This window comes from Coturnix japonica, chromosome 1, assembly GCF_054131305.1.
Source record: "Coturnix japonica strain WE chromosome 1, WE-NBRP24, whole genome shotgun sequence".
NCBI lineage: Eukaryota > Metazoa > Chordata > Aves > Galliformes > Phasianidae > Coturnix > Coturnix japonica.
The window spans coordinates 83,861,300-83,887,100 of NC_140663.1; the positions used below are offsets into that span (position 1 = coordinate 83,861,300).

Here is a 25,801-nt window from a genome sequence, read left to right on the forward strand (position 1 = left end):
AGCTGAGCTGGTACCCACCTAGAACGTAGTCACTGCAGTCCAGCATTGCTGTGGTATCCTCTACAGGTTCAGACAGTCCAAGGAAAAGGAGAATGGCAATTTCTATCAAATCTACACCACTGCTCTCAACGGCACAAGAAAGGGAGCGGGGAGGTGGGGGAAGAAATACAACTTCAGTTACACCATAGCAATCTTCAACTGAACAGGGAAACTTCAGTTGCTCTGTGGAGTTTTAGTCTCTCCTACTAGCAGTGTCTGACATTGTCAAGGCGACTGAAGCGTGAAAAGTTCCCCTTTTTGTAATAAAATAGAAACAAAGATTGCAGCTGGCAGTTTCCATAATGAAGCTTAATCAGTATGCGCCTGATTAGGGCCTTATGCAAATCTCCCCTCGTTAGCACAGCAGCCAGCACTTTGAAGTCCATGAACAATTCATTTGCAGAGTACACCGAAAGCGCTCCCTGCATAATTTAAATCTCGGTATAAATATTTATCAGCTCATTTGCATATTAATTGGCAGTGCATGAAGGGAAAAATTATCTCCCGAGTGCCAGCATAATAATTAGGGAACAAAATGAAGTTTCTTCCAATAGCTTGGCTTCTCAGCCCTAACTCGAGCACAGTACCACAGGGGAGCAGCGAGGGGAGAGAGACGGAGTTTTGTTAAAATGCCACTGAAATGACACGTACAAATTAGAAACAACTCTACAGACTTAAGCACCTTTAATCTTATTCCTGCTGGCAACAATAACTTGGGTAATAAAGGGGATTTGGAAAAAGCTTTCTGCACAAACCAAATAATCCCAAGAAAACAATTAGCAAGGTAGGAGCCCAACACAGAGCTGTCAAACCGGTGCCGCACATCTGTGTGGCGTTTTCCACATGGTAACACGAGCTGTCACAAGAAGGTCCTGGGCAGGAAAGAGGAACACCAGGGCAAGGAAGCAGCACAATTCTCTCTAAATGACTAAAGAGGCCGGTGATTCATTATCTGGTAATCCCTTTGCAACAGCCAAGTTAACAGCAGTGAGTATGTCAAGTATTGTGTAATATTTGACACCCACTAATCTATCCCAAGTGAAATCAAAGTAGATTTCATTTTTTGCTTTCCAATGACTTCCAAGAGAAAAAGAAAAAAAAAAGCAGATTTATTATTAATCCCTTCCACAAGCATACACAGTATAACCAAACAAAGCTCACTGTGGAGCTACAAGTTCTGAAAAGGACACTATGCACCAAGCCTGAGGCTCTGAACCACCCAACGATAAGCAGAGCCTGCTTGTAGTTGCGAGCATCACCTGTCAAAGGGCTGGGGAACACACTACGCCCTATGGACGACCCAATCCTCTTTTCCAGAAGTGTTCCACAGAGCTACATGTAGTAAAGAACTACAATGCTAGATTAAACCATTTCAGATAGCTCCATTGCAACCTCATTGTCCAAAACAGCAAGAACATTAATGCAAACAATTAAAGCAGAATTTGGACACTGCAATATTTATTAGACTGTGTTGTGATCAGGAAAAAATGTGTGATGATGAGCGCCAGTGACTGCAGGATTGGGCCACTCACTTCCCGATGTTAATGTGAATTTAAAGATTTTCTTCTTTTTTTTCCTCCTCCAAGTTAGCTGTGCTTTTCTCCTCATTTTTGAAAGGAACTCAAGCACCACCTCTCCACAGAAGAGTGCACAAGAGAAGGGACTTCTCGATTGTCCGCCACTGACTGGAATTTGTTTCCTCTTCTTCTGTTCAGGTTCATATCTCTACTTAACACAAGATGTTCCCCACTATATATTTAACAAGTGATCCACACTTGAAGAAGACTGCAAGAAGGGAATGTACACCCAACTGCACGGAGACAACATGTGCCAATTACCTGTCCCTAGCATCCTGCTTCTGACGTATTTCCTAGACATCCACGCATCCCATGTAGACATCCGGGGCACACCGTGGTTCCCAAACCTTGCTCTTCCACCCTTGCTTCTGGAATACATTAAGATAACCCCCTTGCTTCATTGGCAGAGCCTGGACAGACTGTGACACTTGATGAAGCAGGAGCCACCCAGCAGTGGCTGAGCTGAGGCAGCCTGCACCACAGGGCCAGGTCCACAATGCTGTCCTGTAGATTCCCTTTGCACTGAGCTACTTGAACACAGGTGCAGCACACGAAGGCAGGAAGTGACCGTTAAAGCAGGCATGTGTAGTGATGGATGACTTGTACCAAGAGCAGAATAATAAAGCAGTAAATAAAGGCCAGGGAAGGATAAGCCTGAAGCAGTGCCAGCAAGTGTTCTGCAATACCACTGTGCTGCTCATCTGCTCTATTGACACTGCACTGACAGCTAACAAGGAAAAGGCAGAAGCTTTCTTCCTGTTCCTGACCATATCCCCAACCAATCTTTCTTATAAGTACCATCCCCCAACAAGCATACATTGCAACTGTAACTTCTGCTGACATGCTAATTTAAATAAGGCCTTTTAAATGACTTTTCAAACTAAGCTTAGCAAAAAAAAAAAAAAAAACAAAACCCACAGAATTCTTCAAGTGGTCACTTCCTTCTTTGATAATTTTATTATCTTGTATTTTACAGAAGTTCTGACGATTTTGGCCAAAAACACTATTATTCTATCTAGGCCACACTATTACAATATTTATCTGGTACGATTCTGAAGGAGGCCTGAAGAACAAAACAGAAGGGTTCAGGGAGGGGACCTTGCTCTCAAACCAAGGTTATTTTCCTATCCAGGTTCTGCCACCTCATTGGCCATCCGCCTCGTTCTGGATTCTCATACAAAAAGTTAATTCATACCCTGAACCAGTCACACCTGTGGTACTCACATTTCAGCAAGACACCACCGTGACTTTCCCACAATAGTCTTTATTTTTCCTCCAAAGGTACCTTAGATCATTTTCAGGATAAGAAAAAGAAAACTCTCAGTTTCCTGTGCAACTACAGAAATATCAGAAGTTCTCTTCAAGCAATTCTGCAACACTGACATTGTTGTTTTTTTCCTCCACACAACTCTGTTCATGATTTGCTACAAGAATGAAGGAACCAAGTCCACTATAATGGAGCCAGGTATGCCAGGCATCTTCAGTCTAACGCTGCAGAAATACTCCTCCTCCACTGTTCTCCTCTTCACATATCCTCCCACTTAAATGCTTCTGCTTTGCTGTCTCTCCCACCAATTTGTTGCTATTTATGGAGTTCCAGTGATTATAACTCGATACCTTGTTTTTTTTGGAAAGAGTATAGCATTTCCCTCTGCCGCAACTTTTAGTTAGACTTGTTCCACATCTTCTGTTTCATTCCTTCTGCATCTTTCATTATTATGGCCAATTCACTGACTGTCAGCTCAGTCAAGGCAGGGGAGAAGGTAGGGAGCTACATGGAACTACATAGACAATACAGAATTAAAGGGATAAAACGAAGTTATTAGCAACACTCACCAGAACAGTTTAAGGCAACTTAGCTTTTATACAACAACAAAAAGCACCTTAACTTTTATACAGGCATACATCCATATATTAGTAAAACATCATTTATGATACACTGTCAGTGACAGCTAGGACATTTCTGCCACTAGGCAGCTCTGTGACAAGTGTGACCTTTGCAAAACTCCCAACATGATTTCTGACAGAACATGGCAAGACTGCCCAATAAACCAACACCACATTTCACTTCTGTACGGTGTACGTGGAACAATACATGGTATTAACCATAACATGTTAGCATACTGCCTTCATTACTGCACCAGCATCTAGTATATTTCATCCTGAAGATGACTGGACACAAAAGCTTTTATAACAGTGCATGAATAAGCATCCCACCAACACATGCAAACACACAGAGAAAGGCTATTTTTTCTATACATCATGACAACCAAGATAAGTTGATACAGTTAGCTCCAATTTGACATTATACAAAGCTACTGTGTTTTAACTCAAGACATTTCCAAGTCCCTGTTCCACAAAGCAAATTAAACCTAATAAAATTTTTGTCCAACAGAACTTCAATGTGCTATTAATATATATATTTTTTAAATCACATGCTTCAACAAAAATAAACTGTTATTAACATTGGCACAATCCTCTTAGGATAATTATGGACAGACAGACAGCAGCCTGTTCATGGTCAGAGCTGCAGACCAAGCTCTAATTTTAGCCACCACCTTTGACTTTGACTAACAAAACTGATTTTATGTGAAAACTGCTAAGGTCACTCTGAAAGCCAAGAGTATTTTTCTGGAAAAGTCAAATAAAATTGGCCTGTTAAAGAATTACAGGTCATTATACAATTGCTATGAACTCAAATTTTAGCCTACATCTAATTTTACTTCTCTCTCCAACTCAAACCATAACTACCCTTTCAAACTTTCCATTGCACAAAGCGCCTTTCAAAATGACACTGCATACCTTTTTTTGAAGACAATTAAGCACACAGACAGCAAGCCAGGAATGCTAATTCATCTTATCAGTGCAGGACAGGAGATACTCGTAAGTACCAAACATATTCATATAAAGGGGTTTGTTTGTGTGTTTAAAATCTCACTTTTGTCCACAGATAACACACGCTATAATGGTTTATGTAATCTTTATAGGAAGAGAACTGTGGTCATGAGATGCTTATAGTATAGTTCCACCATACAGGAAGGAAAAAACATAACAGGGGAGAAGTGGAAGAGGCAGAATTAAAGGAATAGCCTTATTCAGAAACTGCAGTATTTTCGCTTTAGCAGCTTTCACAAGCAAACTCAGCCTTGCTTGAAACTGATGTCTATTACTATCATCCTAGTGAATCAACTGAACAGTTCAGCCCTCCTCTCACTGCCCACAAGTCACAGCTTACAAGAAAGAATCCACGTTGCATCTACAAACAAGTTTCACTATGAGCGCTTTCAGAGGCACTGGATATAAATTTAGCATAAGCTTAGTAATTCTACTGTACAGACAGCCCTTTATGTTCAAAACTCCACCTTTGATCCACAAAACAGTCGTAATGTTTTCTTAGAGCCATGGAATATTTTAAGAGTCGCATGCATTGGATCTTCACATTTTCTATTTAAGACATCATGTTTCAGTCCTCTTTTCAAAGTTCTCATCACTCTCACATAATAACTTGAGGATTTTTATTAGCTTTAATTTTTATACTGAGTACTACATCATAAGCAGTGACTTCAGGAACTAAATTCAAAGGAAGAACTAAAAAACCATCCACAACTTTAACTACCACACTTCTGACAACAAGTTTGTGTTATTTAACCAGCACGTTGTATTTGTTGTAGTGCTGCTGCACAGTTGCACTTATGAATAGCTGCAGAAGAGTACTCCATTGCATCCAATTTAACTAAAAGTAGCATAAACATGTGCAAGTCATCCTTTGAAACTGCCAAATCCAAACTGAGGATCTATAAACGCTAGAACCGATGTTCATTCCTGTACTAAACTTGCACATGAAAAGCTGCACTCCAGTGTTACGCAGGCATTGTGTTATTAAACAAACAAACAATTTCAGCAGTTAATATTTGATGGGAGACACCTGTCAGAGGTGGTTTGTTTTGTTAGTGATGCGGGTGTGGGTCTCACCTCCCCTTCAAATGACTGCTTTGTCAGATTTGAGTACTTCACAGTAAAATATTAAAGCCCCGGAGCAGATGCATATTGTTTAATTAACTAACTTTTCTATTTATTTGATTACAAGATTTTCACGGCTGCCATTGCTTTTCAGAAGAGTACCACAGCACATGAAGTAAAGACCGCAATGAAGACTGATGTGAAGTTACATGAACACAACACAAGGGAGGGCTGAAGAACACCATCTGTAAAACTTCAGAAGGGAAAAAAAAAAAAAGAAAGCAGCAATCTAAAGGCACAGATCAGCACAACAGCAGTACTGAAACTGAATAAAACAGCCTTGAGAGCTGACAGGCCTTTATGGGAGGCTGCAGTTTGGGCTGTGTGGCAACTGGCACACAGAGGGGCCTCCCTTGCAGGGATGAGCAGCCCACACTTGCACCTAACCCCTGGGGCTCTCACCAGCAGCTACTGCACACCTTGAAGCAGTTGTTTCTACCGACTGCGTGCTGGGATGGCACTAATGGGAATGTGCCCTCCACATGTGAGGTATCTACTGAAAGTGTTGTGCATGCATTTGAATGCATGATGCTGTTGCATCTTGTGCTGTATTGGGGCACCCTTAGTATTCTGCCGCCACCTATCCTCACACACACCAAACAAGAAAGATGGCATCCAGACTGTAAACTACAAGTTATTACAATACACATTAAAAACACAAAGCATTTGAGCAATATAACTACTCCCAAATCCATAAATCACAAGTAATTTGTCTGATAATGTATGAACACTGATTACGCCACGCTTAAATACTGTCTGCAATATTTGCCTTAGCAGCTGTATGACTTGTTACATCTCTGAAATATCACTGTGTGTGCATTCCAACAGCATTACACTTGCCACCTCGTGTCCACCCACATAACAAGAACAGGTGCTCAGAAATAAACAGCATCATTTTAAAACTCACCTGGAAATCAAAATAAAAATCATTTTACAAATGCTCTGCTTCCATTCCCCGCTTTGACAAAGAGGTAATAACTAGTCTAGCTTGATGAATGGGGGCTCTACAAAAAAATAGACTAATTCAACATATAACTTAACCATACAATTCAGCTCAATTCAAATCTCAGAGACTCCACTCTACCTGTCATTAAATACACTACAGCTCACTCTCAAAATAGATACATCAAAGTCACCAGCTTAAGTTTATTAAGATTGCTGCCGGAGCCAAGTGGATACATCAAAATCCACATAGGTGGCATTTAGCTCTAGCCAGCATTCTGAGTGTCAAACAAATTAATAGAGAAAAAAGCCCATGCAAAACAGATCACGATAGGAACTGAAGCCGCTTTGCAGTTACCACCATCCTTTGCACAATCTGATTCTGATCTCTTCCGTAATAACTACCTCCAATCTGCAGAAGGATATTGCTTTAGTGCCCCCAGCACACTGATCCAGACACTATTAACACCTGTAGGAACTACAAGATATGTCATGAGAATGCCTCTTTCTGAAGCTTAAATTATTTGATCTTAAAGAGGAAAAGGCCACATTCCAGACAAGCGGCTTTGTCTGTTACAAATGGAACAACGATTGCCAGATGTGAGGTCTGAAGGAAGCAGCAGTTACCCGCTGCAGACTCTAGCTCCATCCACACGCACAGCTACTGAGCAGCTATCATTTGGGCTAGTCAGTGCTAACGTATGATAGCATTTGTTATCAATCAGAAAAAATTACTGGGCACCTGGGTCTTTAATTTATAATTTAGGAGCAGCAGATTGTAAAAACCTCACCTTCACTACACGTGCAGAGCACTGTCTACATTAGCTCTTCCAGGAAACGTTCCCGAGCACGCTTGTGTCAGTTTTAGCAGCTACGCTATGCTGAAGCAGACAAGGCACTGATTGGCTTTTCCAGGAAACACCACAAGGACTGTATTACCAGCAGTAAAGCTGAAGGGCATGAGGCATCACTGCCACCTGCGGCTCTGATTGTAGAGCATTTGCTGGGAAGACATGCACGTTTTGTTTACATGCAAGTGGACACACGCCACTGAAGATAGGAATGGGTTATTTTTAGAGCAAGCTGCAGCACAGGTAAGCCTTCCCACACTGCCCCAGTTTCTGTAACCTATTTTGATCAGAAGCACCAAGCTGACAGATAAGAGTCCTTTCAGAGGAGATTCATTATTTAGTCCCAAGTCACAGCGTAAAAGAAATCAACAGATCAACACAAAACGTTCAAGTCATATCCAGAAGACTTTAACTCTTAACTCACCAATTCCTCACTAAAACAGACTCTATATATGCATCTCACTGTTTTCATAGGAAAACCAAACATGAAAAATCGTACATTTAACTCCATAGGACCACATGTGTCAATCACTGCTATAGCTGTGGGTGCTACATCAGCAAAAGGCAGTGCTCCTCCCAGAGCCGCAGCCCCCAGACCCAATGTCCTGCTGCACCTCCTGCGCTGCCACCTGGAGAACTGAGCTGGGTTAGTGCTAATGTGATCGCAGGGAGAAAACACACAGCTCAGTTATCAGATCCATGGGCAGAAAGGTCTTCCCCGCTGAAGCACCAAGGCAGCACAGAGGCTGAGAAAACAGGGAGTGCTGGCAAGAAGCTAACAGAGAAAGGAGTAACAGTTACAATCGTACCAGCCAGTCCTTGTAGCATAGACACGGCTTGGAATGCTAAAACCCCAAATTTAAGGAATTGCTTTGAAGAATTTGGAAGAGGATACTAATAACTCTATAACATCATAGTAGGCTAAACGATCACAAATAAAAAGTATACTGCATTAATGTCTTAGTAATGTATAAACAAGATGCTGTCCAAACAGCATCACTACAGAGAATCTGAACCTTTAAGGGAAAAAGGGAAAGAGCTGATCTATGATGATGTCATCTGCATTAACTCTCAGGTTATTTCCACCTTCTCTCCCCCCCCCCCAAGCAAAGATTCACATTTCTCAAAGCTTCTAAGCCCACTGTCCTGAAAACACTTCAAATACTCCACACTAAGACATTCCTGCAGCAAGGTGCTAGAGCGGTTTGTCAGCCCTATGGTATGAGGGCAACAGCAGGTGAAAAGCACAAAGAGCAGTCAGCATACAGCACTGTTATAATCGCTTTTGTCCAGTCTTAGTCAACAGGCAAGTTAATGTAGCAAGAAAGAAGCAAAGTACTTATGTGCCAGGATGCCATAATCCACAAAAATCCAGCCTCAAACAGTCTGAAAGCTGCTAGCTGACCACTGCTTCTGACTTGAATGAAAATTGTTCCACAGCCTTCTTTAGGAAGTTCTCACAGTCATCACTGGAAAAAGAGCAATTTAAGTGTTCAGAAAAAAAAAGTCAGGCTAAGCTCTACAGCAACACTCTATATTGCACTGACATTTTAATATTGCACTGAGTTGCAGTAACACGCTGCGTGACCCGTGTTCCATACCGCCTTCACAAACCTTTGCTGTAACACTAATTATTATACGGGCAAAGAAAGTTGGCAAATTCACTGGGATTACGCTAAGTAAGAGGGAATAATACCAAAAAGCCCCTGTGACGTCGCATTTCTAATAAGCCTCACCACGCCAACAAAACGCACGAATGGCTGCAACATTCAGATCCCTGCAATGGTCAGCAGGAAACATGAATAAGAGCAGCCTCCCACCCCATGTGACGGCCTCAAAGTGACAAGCCCTTTCTGACTGCTTACTACTCCTCTTCTCCTCTGAATTTTCCCCAACTTAAATTGAATGCAAATAAACCAGGTGTGGTCCCCAGAGCAGTAATCTCCAGACAGTCCCCACCGAGTTCCCATAGCAACTTGCACAGCTGGCCATTGGAAAGAAGGTGTATCTGCTTCAGATTGGCCACAGTGTTTAAACACTTCATGAATGAAACATCAATTATGGCATGTCCTAAAGGAAACATCTAAAAAGCACATCCATTTTGCCTTGATTAATACAGAAAAATAGAAGCATGGATATGCTCTTAGTCTAACAGCCACTCAGCATGTAAAATTAAGTTGTTATTTACAGAACAGGAGCAATGTCTGAAAGGAAACAGCTTTTCTCTTCTTCTGCAACGCACTGAAGTTTAACCAACAGTGCACCGCTTGGAAAAAGCCTATCATCCAGTAAATTATAATCAAGAAAAACTGAACTGAAAGGAAATAGAACTTTAAATACAAATCCTTCTGGTTCAGTACATATCTTCCACAAAACAGCATCTCTTACAAGTACTGCTTAGTATTTCTGATTTTAACTCTATTCTGCCTCAGCTTTCCAAGTCTCAGTCTAAAGATGGAGTGTCAGATTTTAAAGTAACTTACGACATTCCTATTTGCATCCTTCAGACAAGAAGGAATGGTTTTAAACTGAGACAGGGGAGGTTTAGGTTAGAGATTAGGAGAAAGTTTTCCACCCAGAGGGTGGTGACACACTGGAACAGGTTGCCCAAGGAGGTTGTGATGCCCCATCCCTGGAGGCATTCAAGGCCAGGCTGGATGTCGCTCTGGGCAGCCTGGTCTGGTGATTGTTGACCCTGCTCATAGCAGGAGGGTTGAAACTGGGTCCTTTCCAACCCAGGCCACTCCATGGTTCTACAATTCTACTCATCCCCCCCGTTTCTGTGCCCTGTAAACAAACCTCACTGCTTCCACTACACCCAAGCCCACAGCTCAGTTCCCACATGCCCTGCCCCTGCCTCCTCCCCCACCCCCTCCCAAATCTGCTGGCCAAACAACAGGTAGAAGGCTAAGGGCCTGATCTGAACTGCAGATGGGCAAGCAAGGATCGAGCTTCCTCTCCTTCAACACAACCACAAGTAGGACAATTCTCTGCTACTCAGACTGTCACTTCAAGTGACAAGAGACCTACAGGCTTAGGCAAAAAGCTGATGCCTCACAAGGAGTACAAGAACACAGAAGGTGCATAGAATCACAGAAAGGTTTGGGTTGGAGGGGACCTCAAAGCCCCACTCCAGCTCCAACCTCCTGCTGTGGACAGAGCTGCCCCCGACCAGATCAGGATGCCCACAGCCCTACCCAACCTAGCCTTGAACTTCCCTCCCCAGCTTTCTTCTTCCCACAAATTACAGCTCAGACTTATTGGGTCAGAGATTGTATATGAACACTAAGTAAACCCTGGGGGATTTTTCCTTCCAATTAATCTGTCCCACACTATTTAGAGACCACATAAACTTCTAGGAGTCATCCTACAGCAATGAGATCCAGAGCTTAAATACATACTTAAAAACTTGGTGTTTAACTTGTTGCAAGTGTCATCTTCTGTAGCACTACTTTACTCCCTCCAGCTCTTGCACAGAAAGAGACAGTGAAACATATGTCTCTATTCACCCCTCTGTGAGCCTTTACTGATTTCTGCCATAGCGCTATCTTTTCTGGGATGATAATCTTTAGCCTACACAGATGTTGATAGAAGTTTGATTGGCTTCTATACAATGATCTCCAAAGCTGATTTTCTACATCTTTTTCATGCAGGGAGAGAAGAGCTGCACAGTACAGTACGCAGGACAAAGAAGTATTAATATAGACTTCGGCACAATGATGTTTTTTCCTTATTTTGCTCTGCACTCTGTTAAGTCTGAGCATCGAATTTGCTTTGACTACTGTTGAGCACAAAAATACAGCAGCTATTTCCATGAAAAAAATTGTTAAATGAAAGATCTTGCACCTGGAGCGGTATGCGTGCCTATCCTGCTCTACATAAAATTAGGACCTTATCTCTGTCTTATTCTCCACTTTCATGAACACTACAGGAGCTTGGTATCATTGAAATATCACCACTTGTTTAATTTGGTTTCAATTTAACAGTTTCTTATGAGGGTGAGGGGAAAGAACAGTTGGATGAAAATGGCGCAATCTCCTTTCCTTAAGAAATCTGGCTAAATATAAAAATAACAGTATGATCCTTATTTCTTTCTGAAGAGCAGGCTACTGATAGAAATAGTCTCAATATCAATCAGTTCCATTTGTGCTGACTTCAAAATGCCTGTTCCTTGTATCCGGCTTAATCTTCTACCTTCAAGTGATCTCTGCTTTTCAAGAAGAGCAAGCCAAGCTTACCCAGGAACATTCAGCACGTAAGTGGTCTCCATTATGCCAGCCTTTTTATACTAAAATAGACATTTATGTACAAAAGGGAAATATAAGCGAACAGGAACAGTACAGTGTGCATACCAGAAGTCAGCTATATATTTTATTCACCCATCAATATACCTATGATATTCTGGATCCGCAAACTTCATCTGTTAGCCCACCTATGGGAACTATCCTTAATCCACCAGACTAGAAGGGTGCTCATTTACCTAAGTTTTCTTCTCTACCCTCTCTGAATTCCCTTCCAAATTTATTTCCAGACTAATCAGCAGCACTTCAAAGAAACAGCTGAGCTGGTGGCATTAAAATGACCAGGAAAACACACAAAGCTTTAACAGGGCACAACCGCTGAGCAAGTGAAACATGCCATTTAGTGTTAAAAATGATGACTGCAAGCCCACACAATAGGAAAAATATATATATGTAGCAATTCGTTAGGGAAAAGGGGTAAAAAAATAAAAAGGGCTTGTATTTGGATTTCTCTATAGGGATGGCATAGTTTGCACTGTTTGAACAGTTCATCTCAGGTTAAAAGAAAAAAGACAAAGAATGAAAAACTCAATTGAAAACTAATCTGCATTGCAAACAATAGGTAAACACAATTTACAGATAAAACTGAGATGGACATACAGAAAGTTCAACAAGACCAAGTGTCGGGTGCTGTGCTTTTGGCTACAACAACCCCATACAATACTACAGGTATAGGGCAGCGGCTGTGTGGAAGAAAAGGACCTCAGGAAGATGGTCAACACTTGTCTGAACATGACCAACAGGAGCAGGGAAGCGATCATCCCTCTGTACTCTGCACCAGTGAGGCTGCTTCTCAAGTACTGAGTTCAGTTTTTGGATCCTCACTACATGAAAGACATCGAGATCCTGGAGTGCGTCCAGAGAAGGATAAAAAGACTAGTGGGGGGTCTGGAGCACAAGCCTTATGGGGAGCAGCTGAGGGAGCTGCGAGGAGGCTCAAGGAGACCTTATCACTCTACAACTGCCCGAAAGGAGGCTGTGGTGAGGTGGAGTTTGGCCTCTGACCCCATGCAACTTGTAATAGAACGAGAGGGAATGGCTTCAAGTTGTGCTAGGGGAGGTTCAGATTGGATATCAGGAAACATTTCTTCCCCAAAAGAGTGGTCAGGTGCTTGACCAGGATGCCCGGGAAGGTGGTAAATTCACTGTCCCTGGAGATGTTCAAGAAACTGTAGCACTGAGGGACATGGACGGTGGGAAAATATTTGTGGTATATGGACAGTTGTACTAGATGATCTTGGAGGTCTTTTCCAACCTTGGTGATCCTATGCTTCTATGGCATAAGCTGGAATTTGAGAAGCTACAAATTCAGGTGATTCTTATATTGGAAGTGGACATGTAATTTTGAAAGAATTTCAGATATAGCACCAGCTAACACCAGTATAACAAAAATATTCAATGTCAAGTGTTAAGGAGGAGATTCTCCAAATGAAGTTGCAAATATGCCCACAAATACATACACATCTCGTTCAGATGCATCACTTAAGCCAAAAATGAAACAGGTTCTGACAGCTTCAAAAATACAGAATTTAAGCACATATCATTCTGCCCTCGACATTTCTTATTCCTGCCGCAAGGTTTCTATTCATGACAGTTGATGCATGCTGAAGATAAACTCCCAATGAAATTTTCCGTATGTGATTACAGCACTGTTTAGCCAGATCAGCACTAGCTCAACACATGTCACTTACTTATTACAGAGCATAAGGGAGGGGGTAGATGGGGGTAAGAAAGAATGAGGGTTAAAGATATCTGAAGAGTCTTGAAGACAAGGTGATAGAACATATGAAAGACACCATAATGACTAAAACACTCCAAGAGATGGAGCTTTCCATTTCCTTAGCTTTAGGCATTAGCTTAATGTCTGTTTTTATAAATACAAGGCATGCTTGGAGACTAAAGTTATCCAGGATCAGTTTCCAACTGGATATTGTTACATACCTTTGACTTCCTTATAATGAAGTCCCTTTATGTACCATGAGCAAGTCACTATTTACTTAGTCTAACCAGGTTAATCAAAGATTCTGAATTTTAAAATCAGTTTATCAGGCTTTTTTTTCCAACTGAGTCCTTCACAGCTCTTAGAAAAACATTCATTTTTGTTACCAACTTTCCAAATATCACAAACCTCCTCGTACCACCACTCATGGTGGTACACCAGTCTCAACAGCACTTACACTTCAAGAATTAGATGTTTGTTATCATAGCTGCAAGTCTTACTGCAAAAGCCATTTCCAGATTGTAACTTATCACAACTCAATTCATTTTTAGAGTCCCTGTGCTTCAGAGGGCAGGCTCTTCAAAAGGGGAAATCCAAATGACTTTCACTATACATTTAATAGATAGTGTTCTGGCTAAATTGGCTAATTTCCCACAAAGACTGGCGAGTCTTAGATCTCTGCATCCTCTGAAAGCTTCACTTTTCTCATACTTACTCCTGATCACTGACAGATACTGAAGAATACTTGCTGAAAGACACAGCTAGTAGACATTGACTCTCCATTAACAACTACATTGAGATTTTTCAGTTATCCTGTCCTTAATCCCTTTAGTGTGTGCTGCTATTGATTTTGTATCACTTTAATTTGGTAATCAATAAAGCAAGCCACTCTAAATCAAATATATTATAAAAGAGTGTATTTCATCAATACAATTACAAAACAAAGCTTTAATCTTAACAAGAAATGAAAAAGCTTACAGCAAATTCATCTGACAGGGCCTTCTCTCCTACCCCAGAAAATCATATAAATTGATATGAGATTATTTTTATTGACCAAAAATTATCTCGTCACTCAAATAAGTGAAACTGGCCTCTAGTTTTGAAATGAACCTGCACATTTTTCATTTTTCACATTATTGACCTGCTCATTTTTCCCATCACCTCTCTGCAGCTTCCTTGGCCATTTAAGATTTACCGAAATGTAACATCAACAAATTACAGAGATTTCTTTCCAGTCATTGTAGATTATTAAATGCAAACTGACTCATGGTGCAGATTTTAGAAATCCAGCTCATACAGAAGTTCGAACATTCCTTTCCCTCCCTATACTCATTTATTTTATCTCAGTTTTTAGGAAACACTTTAGACGCTCAGAAGCAGGTGAGTATCCAATGAGGTTCAAAGACTGCATTCTCACTCATGACCCTGAGGTTAGTTAGGAGCCTGTATGACTCTCTTCTCATCAGCAAACAAGATAGCTTACGGTCATGCCAGATGAAATCAGTAAGCTTAACAGAGAAGGGAGGGAACTTCTTCATAAAATAGACTAAGTCGTCAGCAAACTTTCTGCTACATTAGGATGTAGGCTCAACCCTGCACTCCTAGAAAACCCCTGCAGACAACAGCTCCACAGGCTGATCAGTGGAGCTTGCAGCCCCCAGAGAGGGGGAGAGGAAATAAAAACTCACTATTGCCCCTTTTTGTTGTTACTGTTCAGTTGGGTTGCTCTGGCCTTATCAGCCCATAAGCTAGTTAAGCCCTGTTTAACTAGCATGGGAACTTGCTAAGATAAAAGCAGAGTGTGGCTGGGGGCAGGGAGAAACGTGCTGCTTCCTTGTACAGAGAGCTGCTATGGCGGTTGGCTTTGCTGCATAATAGCTTGAAAAAGGTAGACTATTCTAACACCATATGACTACAGCAGAGAATGTGTTCCAGACCATGCCTGTACTCCTTACTTGCTAACTGGGACATAACTATTTCAGAGAGCAAAAACAGATTGCGGTTTTAGAAGGAAAGCACTTAAAAGCGAGAAAGCCATATCTAGGACTCTTGGTCTCTCAAGATAACAGAAGATAACTGAAGACCGGACTTCAGTTGGACTCCTCTGCTTCATTCACAGGAAAAAGGGAAGGGGACACATTAAGGTTGAGAGTTCTTTTTTTTTCCCCATTTTTAATCAGCAATATCCCTTTAAATAGGGGTATATTGGCAGTTCCTAGTCTGTCAAGCAGCTTTTATTGATGAAGAGTAGATACCAAATAGCAGAGGGACAAATTAAATGAGCCTTCTCATTTAAACTTCTCTGATTTTGGTCATTTTTATGTTATTAAAGATATCAGCTATCAGTACTTGTATAACTCACTAAGATTTGTAGCTCAAAGCAACCATCTGGCTGCAATAGTGAACAACCAGACTCCACAATCTGAAAGCTCCTTCACTCTCCCTCAAAATTCCTCTTTCAATTTTTACTTCATGGTGTGCATTGGAACCTTACAACACTACTTCAGCTTACAGCTAATCTGCCCTACATGCCCAACAAATCATTTTGACTACAAAAGTCTCTTATTTGCTTGTCCTGCCTCATTACAGTAACATACACATCATATTAAGAGCCCCTCTGATTGGCAGGTTCTGTTTTTAATACAGATTTTTCAGTATAAGATATTAACCACACTTGAAATCAGAAGTACGTTTGCTTCTATTTTCACTCACTATTGCAGCTGTGCTGTTAAAATTCCCTAAGTGATGACATTAATACCACTGACCTCACCTTTCATGCACTCTTCCTCACAATTTTCATCATACACCACTGCCATAAGCAATCACCCTTGCTATTTCTTCCTTGGACTTCTAGTCCTACTTTGATTACAGTAGACCCTATCCCTTCTCCAGAGGCTCTCTCTTCAGGAAAGAAATCTTATGTATAGCTAAATTTAAACTTGGCTTCCTGAGCAATTTTCCCAGCTACACATTCACACTCAAATCAACAGGTAACACCTGGAAAAATGGACATTAAAATTGCTGTGAAAAAGCAATACACCTAAGACTTGCCCGATGAATACTAGGTACAAGAAACCTCACAGCGGACACCCATGGAATAGCCTACTTATTAGAGAAGTTTCTTCCTAATCCCCTTTAGTTAGCACTTTATTTGTTCCCTGTTGCATAATGGTTTTTCAATTCTTTACAGAGGCTTTACAAAGCTTTCATTTAACCTAACATAATGTACTGTAAATGAATAATCCTCCCCTTTTTTTCCTGATCCTGTTAATCTTTTGGCCTCAGCTACATATCACAGCAGTGAGATGCAAATGTTAATTATACAAGAAGTATAGATCAGTATTTTGATTTCCATCTGTCCAACACAAGTCCAGCACAAGAGGCAGACAACTGAGTGCTTTCCTATCACCATGGGAACACAATTGCCAGGACCACACCAAGAACAACATCTCATACTGACTCCCAGAAGCCCCAGACAAGCACCTTCTACACATTAGAGCCTCCTTTATGCCTTTTGTTGACCTATAATTTTCCCAAATTCCTGATTATTCTCACTGTACCTCACTCTTCATGAGGACTGAAGAAATATCATCTAATTTGCAGTCAAGACTCTGAACTTTGGGAAAGAAAACTTCTAGCTGTTTAAAAAATTCTTGGATGAGATCCCCTGAGAGACTGTTCTTTGGGACATGGGAACAAAACAGAACTGGCAGCTCTTCAAGGATACCTTTCTGAGAGCACAAGAACTTCCCATCCCCCAGCATAAGAAAGCAAGCAGAGGAGGCAGGATACCAGCAAGGCTAAGCAAGGACCTGCCAGTAAAAGTGAGGGAAAAGAAGGAAAAGCACAAGCAGAAGAAGCAGAAATAGGTAGCCTGAGAAGAACAGTGATGCCATCCAGACATGCAGAGATGGTACAGAGAAAGCCAAGACAGATGGAATTGAACTTGGTGAGGGATGTGAAAAATAACATGAAGGGATTCCATAGTTACATTGGTCAGAAGGACCAGACAAAGGAGAGCGTATCCTCTCTGATAAATGAGAAGAGGAAGCTGGCTTCAACAGACCTGGAGAAGGCTAAGGTATTACACAAGTTATTTGCCTCAGTCTTCACAGATGTTCCATACCTCACATGTACCTGAACCTCTAGGTTCAGGGGAGCAAAATTCCTCCCACTGTAAGAGCAGAGCAAGTCAGAGACAGCCACACAAGTCAAAGGACCAGACAACCTGCATCTCAGAGTCGTGAAGGAACTGGCTGATAGTGGCCAAGCCACTCTCTATCACATGTGAAAAGTCATCGCTGTCAACTGAAGACTCCCAGGTGATTGGGAAAAGGGAAACATCACTCCCCTCTTCTGGAAAGGAAGACAACTGCAGAATCATCTGGGTTGGAAGGGACCTTTAAAGGTCATCTAACCCAGTTCCCCTGCAATGATCAGGGATATCTACAGTTAGATCAAGGTGCTCAGAATGCCTCTAGGGATGGAACATTCACCACCTCTCTGAGCAAACTGTGTTATTCTAACTTATGTACTATTTCCCCCTTGACAGCATTATGGATGCAAATTACTCCATCAACTGAATTCATATGAAAATAGAAGGAGATGAAATATTTTATTGATGTGTCAGTGTAGACAACCTTAATTAACAAAGCTGTATTGCATCACTCCACCCCCTTTTTCCCATACCATCTTTGGAGTTATACCAGCACTCATCTGACAATTTCTGCATGCTCAGCCCCCTAACCTGGATGTCTACAGCATCAGAGTAATGCAGAAGAGTAAATTCTACTTATAGGTGGGGCTGAACAAAAACAACCTAGTTAAAATTGTTGTTTAAACCATAGCCTCACAATACATTTCGATTCTATATCCATCTAATGGCTGTATACCACTGAAACAAAGACCTCATTTTCTTTCCTTTCCCCAGTCAAAACACAACAGATAGCTGTACTACTCCCCACACAGTGGCCTTGGAGCTCATAGAAAACAGTCACAAGGATGGAGACTGTATAATGGAAGAGTAAACAGACAATAAGTAGTCTGTCCTTTCAGTGGCATCAAACTTAGCCATAAGAGATGTAGAATTCAGGTGGAGCTTGCAGCCTCTTTTTATAGGGGGTAACCCATCTCATTCCTGAACCCTATCTCTCCAACATTACAAGATTTCTGTGTTCCGTTGGCATTGACACGGAGACCCTTCCAGAAGGGCACACAACTCGCCAGAATGGTAGAAGACATTCCAAGAACAGGTGAGGAAAAAGAAGATCACGAGGCTGGAGGCAAAGACTAAAGGTAGTCACTACTCCCCATTTCAGCTTCAGGGAGCTGTTAAGCTGACTTATCTATACATGAAACCACAGCTTCAGTAGACTCCTCTTCTTGAAACAGCAATGCCTGAAGAATTATGTTGTAATCAGATATACACACGTAGGTGTCACTCACATCATCCTCTCATACCAGTTCAGAGTAGCTGCTGCTGGTAGTCAATTACTACATTCTTCAGTATCTTAGCAGTTGTACATTATAAAGTGAGGTTTCCTCTGAAGTAAAGCATTAGACTGAGATCACTCCGAAGTCTTACACTTCAAAACACACTTGCACTCATGTTTTCAGCTTTCTTCAAATAGAAGACTATGTGCAAAATCTAATGTATCAAACGATGCCAAGAGAAAGCCACAGCAGATGTTGCTGCAGTATCAACACGTTTTCTGAACTGACTGAAGACAGCCGAAGTAATGTTCATTTCTTAGAATTACTAGTTAGGTCTTACTGATAAAAAGCTGAAAAATAAGCATGTCTAAAATTAGCTGATACACTGTTATGATAAATAAATAAATAAACAAACCAATAACAACCACCCACAAGGTTGAGATTTGTCAACTCTTTCCATCAACACAGAATGAACAGACATCCATGAACTCCTCATTTTTCTCTGGGGCGATTCTACTTTCTGCACCACGGTAGCCAGGAGCAAAACAAAGTCCAAACTATACACATATCAATCTTGGCTTGAACTAAAGTCTGATGTGTAATATTCTAGCGGAGAAGAGAAACATCAAAGCTCTGCTCCATTTCAGAGTTTTCCTTAAGCAGTCAGCCTCTTTACATACCATCTTTTTACACAACAAAAGCTTTCAAGAAAACGTAGGCAGCTAAACACTGTTTTCACATATTGGTAACAAGATGTGCAAAACTTTTTCTCCCCAGTGAAACAAAGCAGGACAGAAGTGCTATGAAAACAAAGGCAGTGGTAATATAATTCAGTGGGCAAAGATTCTTTTCCAAAGTGTTTGCATCTTGCAGCTGTTTTTTTTTTTCCTCATTTGATTATATCTAAAGCAAGAGCTTGTCCCTTTCGATACATCAGACTCCACCTACAAGAAAGCTGTTCTGCATGACCTCATTTCCAGAAAACTGCATCACTCCAGTACAAGAATCCATGTGGCAGAGAAGCCATCCTTTGGCAAGTGTTTCTTTAGGCAGCCACCTCTTCCCAAACAAATTCCATGCCCTGCACTTATTTCCTCTCCTGCTCTACTCCCTTGGTTGGCTTGTAGAGCTTCCCAAGACAAAAGAATGGATCTAGTTAAAAGTAACAGTGCTTTTCACCACATGAAACAACTGTCTAACTGCAAGGTTAGATACTAGGATATTAGGTATAGGGTAGGGAAAACATTCTCAGAAAGAGCGGCGAGGCATTGGCACAGGGTGCCCAGGGAGGTGGTGGAGTCACTGTCCCTGGAGGTGTTTAAGAAATGCGCAGATGTAGCACCGAGGGACATGGTTTGGAGCACATGATGGTGATGGGTTGATGGTTGGACTCCTTCCTTTGGAAGTCAGACTTAAACATATACCTACCCAAAAGTTCTGTCAAACTGTGGTTTAATAGCTCACAGGCTTTTAGCATCATATCCAAATTAGAGGTTTTAGGCAGGTTAACAATAAAAATATTTTCCCAAACTAAGTAAATACAATCTTCTGTCAGTAAATGTTTTTTCCCTGATATCTGGAAAACAGACAAAGGTATAACTGCTCTCTTCTTCAATCTATTTTTGTTCTTTCCAACTCCATAATATGCTGTGTGTGTCTGCTATACGTTCTCATCCTCAACCTGTGAATAAGTCATTCTTTTAAAATCTACCTTGTTAGCTTCACAAACACAGTGTACCAAGCTGAAGGTGTAAGAAAAAAATCCTAGGGCTCAAAGTAGGTGCAAAGAATGCAAACATTTGAAGTAAGGACTGAAACAGTACGTGCTCTAGGAGGAAAAGCCACAGAGAGCTGCTTTTGCACAAAGGGAAATGTTGTGCTCAAATTTAATCAAAACTCTCTGGACACAAGAGTTGACTTCACAGCCCCAGCGGCCTGAAAAGTAGTTACATTAGATAGTGAAATAACCACTTTCAACTTCCAGCTTCCGTTTTGCGATACTTCCCCACTTTGCCCTATGAAGAAGAGGAAATTTCCACATGTCGTGTTTTTCCAGGTTTCTCCTCAGGACATTCTTTTAAACTGGGAAAGAGAGTCCCCATCTGTTACTTGGAGCAACACACCTTTTTAAATACCGCATGCTGAAATGCATTAAAAAAAATCATTTTAATTTTAAAGCAGCACTGCCACTTGGAACATTCACACACATCAAATAAGCTAAAAATGCACTGGAGCAACACAAGCATTTCCAAAAAGCCTGGACTCCAGTACAGTTTGCATAAATACGCTTAGCAGGAGTTGAATAAGCAAAGCTGTGCCAGTAACGCTTTAATATCTGTTTCATGACACTTGTGTACAATTATTTTCCTGAAAAAGTACTGTTGTAGCCTACCTACGCTTCACAGGTAACATTACGCTACATTTTATGCACCAGGATAATGCCAAGTAACATTTCCATTATGTTTATAGTATTTAGCCTAATTATACACAGCATATTTTTAACTTATCAATAGCCATGACTTCCTTACGAGCAAAAAGCAGAGAAGTTATGCTTTTTTTTGTTGTTTAATAGCTAAATAGGTTCTGACTACCTGAAGTCCTGCTTACTGCCTAGCAAAATTGTCGAGCAGCAGAGGCAAAAATAATGCAAACACTGTACAATACATATTTGTTCTGTGTTTGGAAGACTTTAGTTACGTGAGTTGGGTCTTCTTTTTTAATTACAACTTGAGTTTTAAAGGTATCTATGATCTAAGTCATTATTCCAGCCCAGAATAACTTCATTTCTTTAAAAAAAATAATTTACAAAACCTGAACATCTAAAGGTCTTCCCTTACTACTACCAGAATATTTCAACAGAGAACAAGATAACTCAGCTGCACAGAATACAGCCACATATACACACTTTCTCCAAGAAACACGATACCTGTGCACTACAGTCCTCACTGCATTTATTATTTCTCCACCCTTGCCTCGCGTAAACTCCAGCTCGCTTTGAACCGAAGACCTTTATAGTTTTAAGTCCCTGGAGATGCTAAAAGGTGTTCTCAACGGAGCAAACTTTTCCAGAGAATTCACACTCTGATTTGAGAGAATTCATTTCTTTAGGTCTTTGGGGAACACTGCAAGTCGCGTGTATTTGTTCAAGTCTTTACCAAGCAAGAGCAGAATCCCTCTTAGACTTTGTAAGGTTTGCGCTGATCTTGCAACATCTGGCTGCACATGGCTGTGTTGCTCCCATCCATAATGCTGTGCATGAAGTAGCTGGAACTTAATCTTTTAAATAACAGTTTTCCATTCCTTTGAAACAGGATTTTAAGACAAACCTTCAGGGAATACCAAATCAATTATATAGAGTTAAAGAATACTTTAAGCAAGAAATAAATTGTTGATTAGTTTATAACAAAAGTATCCAACCCGAAAGTCACAGCAAGGTAAAGCCTGAAAAACTGCAGTGAAACACTGTGAAGGCATGGGAAACACTTCTAACATTGACCAGAAGATCACAGAAGGCATTAGTAGAAACCAAAAGGTATCCCAAACGGCACAAAAACAATGTTATATATTTGAAATAAGAGATGCTATTAATTGAAAGTTTTTTGAAAGTGAAGTAAAAATAACAACAAGCTGCAGAGGGAAAACATTCCTGTAAGAGCAACCCTTCCATTCTGCACAGCCACAAACATTTCGAGCACCTACATTATAACAGCTCACATAATTAATTCAGCCTAGCAGTCAGAAACAGCAATACTGCGACGGCCACAGTTCAGCAGTCTACACTTTGCTGCAAGGAAATTTCTCCTGAAGACAGATGCCACCCGGAGGAACAAAACCAGAAAAACAATCCACTGCCTGACCAGAGGCAACGCACAGAGAGATTAGAACTGCAAGGCTCGCCCTCCTCCTGAGACCTGCAGCCTGCGCTCACAGAACAAGCCCGCACAGCCAACAGCAGCAGCAATTTTCTGAGCTGAGACAAAGCAAAGCCACGCTGTGGCTACAAGACGAGCCAAGGAACAAGCAGAGCAACCTCTCAGAGAAACTACACGAAGGAAGCACATGCATCACTGCCAACAGCAAGCACAACTGCAAGCGCCGTCCCTCAGCAGCCTGGGATCACACACACATTTTGGTGCATGCTGATGACCCAGGAGACAGGAGTTTTACCCACTAACTGATTTACTTATTTATTAAATGGACCGTCAGTAGAGATTCTACTTCGGAAGCCTACACCTTCTAGAAAAGGAAATGTTGGGCCATGCCCATAACTCCCTTAGAAAGCTGAGCTTTAGACACAAGCAGCCACAAACATGACCGCTTCATTGCCTTTCTACTTACACCATACATTAACACGCATCAAGAAACAAAAATCTATTTGAAACAGTAATTAGTTCTGTTAATTAAGCTTTCCAAGAATGGATATCGAAGGCATCCATGTGACTTCAATGCAAAATTGCTGTTTGCAGGACTGCTCTCCTCCAGCGTACTTAAAGTTACTTCAACACATTACAACAGATGCTCATATAAATATGTGTCTTAGGGAAAAGGGGAAAAAAAATAGCAGAAGAAGCTGGGGGAACCATCTTTCCTAAAAGTCAAACACAGAGAACCACTAAATGGGTACATCTCTAGGCAACAGTTAAGGACTGTAGCTTAAGTACTCTACCTTCTGTTGAGAGCCAGTCTCCTAGAATTTTAATACTACATGCACATCCAAAGATCAGCGTAATGCACTTCCCGGGGGCTAAAATGAAGTTTAGACAGGTATGTGCATAGGCAGAAGAAAGGATCTAACTTAGAGGGAGACTGAATTATGACAGAAGCCCCATCTTCTCTGTACAGACTGCTGTGTCATGGTAAGCAGAAAAAGGAACGGATCTAATTCAAATAGATTCCATGGCTATCTTCGCTCCTGTCCTCACTTTTAGTATGAAATTCTAATGCATGAACCTGAAAGTGTAAAATCCTGATCTATGGAAAAAAATGTTCAACATTCACAGTGTTAACTTTCAGCATAAGAGACTTGGTTTCAGACCTCCCTCCATTTCAGACCCAATGATACCTTTAACAAAGTCCACAAGAGACAAGAACTATGTCTAGATACCCCTTTACGGTCTTGCCCTTAGTGCCTCAGTTATTATCTGCAAAAATCCTTCTTGTCTCACAAAGACCTACGTAAAACAGAAATATATGGCCTGACTGCAATCTCAGAACAGAGCAGATTAGCTGGAAATAGTTCTGAGTGTACAGTAAGTCTTTAAGAATCTTCACACTCAGACTTACAGCACTAAAAAAACCTGGAAGGCTGGTGAGAACAAATAAATCACAATTGAGCAGGAATAGCTTAGACTGTGTCAGTGAGATGAAAATGAAAACAAGCATCAAAAATTAAGAACCACTGTTGGTGTGGGTTTTTTGTTGCTTTTTTATCCCGTTTATTTTGGAACATACACTTGCTATTTCTTATCACTTGAAAACAAAGCACCCAGCCTTCAAAAAAAACAGCTCAGTGGATCTGACGCTGGTAATCTAAACTGGGATGGCTAACTGCATGTTATTGTAATCTGGGAGACTTTCAGACCTTAAAAACATGGTTAAGAACTGTTGAGATCAGACAGTCAAGTGACTAGAGGCAAAAGAACCCAAACTGACAAGATTAAGTCAGAACTAGTTTTATCAGTTATGTCTAACGGCTCCAGAACATGATGCTGCCGTCTCCATCTCAAACAATACAAATGTGTGTGGGATGAGAAAGAAAGAATGCTACAATAAAACCTCTTGACCAAGGTCACACAGGGAAAAAAGCCACCAGAGCTGGAGACAGAAGCCAGCTCGCCCAAGCACAGTAGTTGAGGTGATGAACTTGTCTTAATATTCCTAATAACTAAAAAAAAAAAAAAAAAAAGGAGCATGTAGAAGGCATTAAAGCAGTAGAGAATTCAGAAAGCTTCCTACAGACTGACTGAAGATTTGCTTATCGTTGTCTGGAAAGTAAACATTAAGCAGCAGAAAACTATTTGCTCTAACTTAATATATTTTACACTTTGCATGATTACAATAGTTACACAGTTACAAAGCTCTACCAGGAATATAGTAAGAAATATTAGCCCTCTGGGAAGGAGTAGATGATGTAATGGACCATTTATCCTGGACTGACCCTGTGAGAATCTCAACGACTAGAAGAAACCAACCACACATTTCAAAGCTATGATAAGCAAGCCTTTCCCAAATGACTAAGAGTTCAAAATGAAGACAAACTCAAGAAGTTTCTGGTTGTACCAGTGAGGAAGAAAAATCTCACAGGAAGAAGTTACAGATATAGAAAACCCTTTTAATCTCACCAAATATGCAATCTGTAGGGCTGAGGCACATATGGCAGCTTGGCACTGGCACTAAGGAGCACTCAGGATACTACAGACATACAAGAAAATAGAAAAAAGAACACAAGAATCCCGATCTTTCCATCTCCCCATTGGATCAGGTATGGCAGCTGCCATTTCAACAGTTGACCCTCTTCCTCCTCCATCCCTTCATTTCCCTATTAGCTTTAGGGACCTTTGTGGTCATAAGGGTAAGACTGCTTGCTGCTCCAGCTGAACAGGATTCTTTTCTTGGAGGGAAGGTTTCTTCTCCATCAACTCAAAGGCATATGATACCAGAACTGGCAGAAATAAACAACTGGTGAAAGAGTAAAGCAGAATCTCTCTAGCAGTGTTAGGCTTAAACCCATCTAAACTGTTATCAAAAAACCCACCGTTCCAACCACTCCCATGCCTCCACTTCCACAAGAGCAGATCTAACTCTATTTCATCTGGTTTAAAGACTCGTATCTCCACATGCCACATCGTGTTTTTTGAAGCTACATAACGGATCTCAGCTGAAATCCGTTTCTGCAAGTGCCAACATGGTGATGCAAAG

The 25,801-nt window shown here is 41.1% G+C and overlaps 1 protein-coding gene across 34 annotated transcripts in view; it reads right to left on the minus strand.

The window, feature by feature from the left end:
• The window catches only part of POU2F1 (POU class 2 homeobox 1), a 116,734-nt gene that overhangs the window by 61,097 nt on the left and 29,836 nt on the right, over positions 1-25,801 (minus strand). For 7 of the 34 annotated variants that reach the window (XM_085526843.1, XM_085526836.1, XM_085526805.1 and 4 more), the window contains exon 2: positions 19-119. The exons of 24 other annotated variants lie outside the window; for them this stretch is intronic. In XM_085526843.1, coding sequence (XP_085382969.1) covers positions 19-46 — 28 coding nt within the window. In that variant the 5' untranslated portion in view covers positions 47-119. Of the gene's footprint in view, positions 1-18; positions 120-8,768; positions 8,899-25,801 lie in introns of all 34 variants that reach the window. 3 more of the 34 variants (XM_085526842.1, XM_085526739.1, XM_015879225.3) reach the window with 1 other exon arrangement.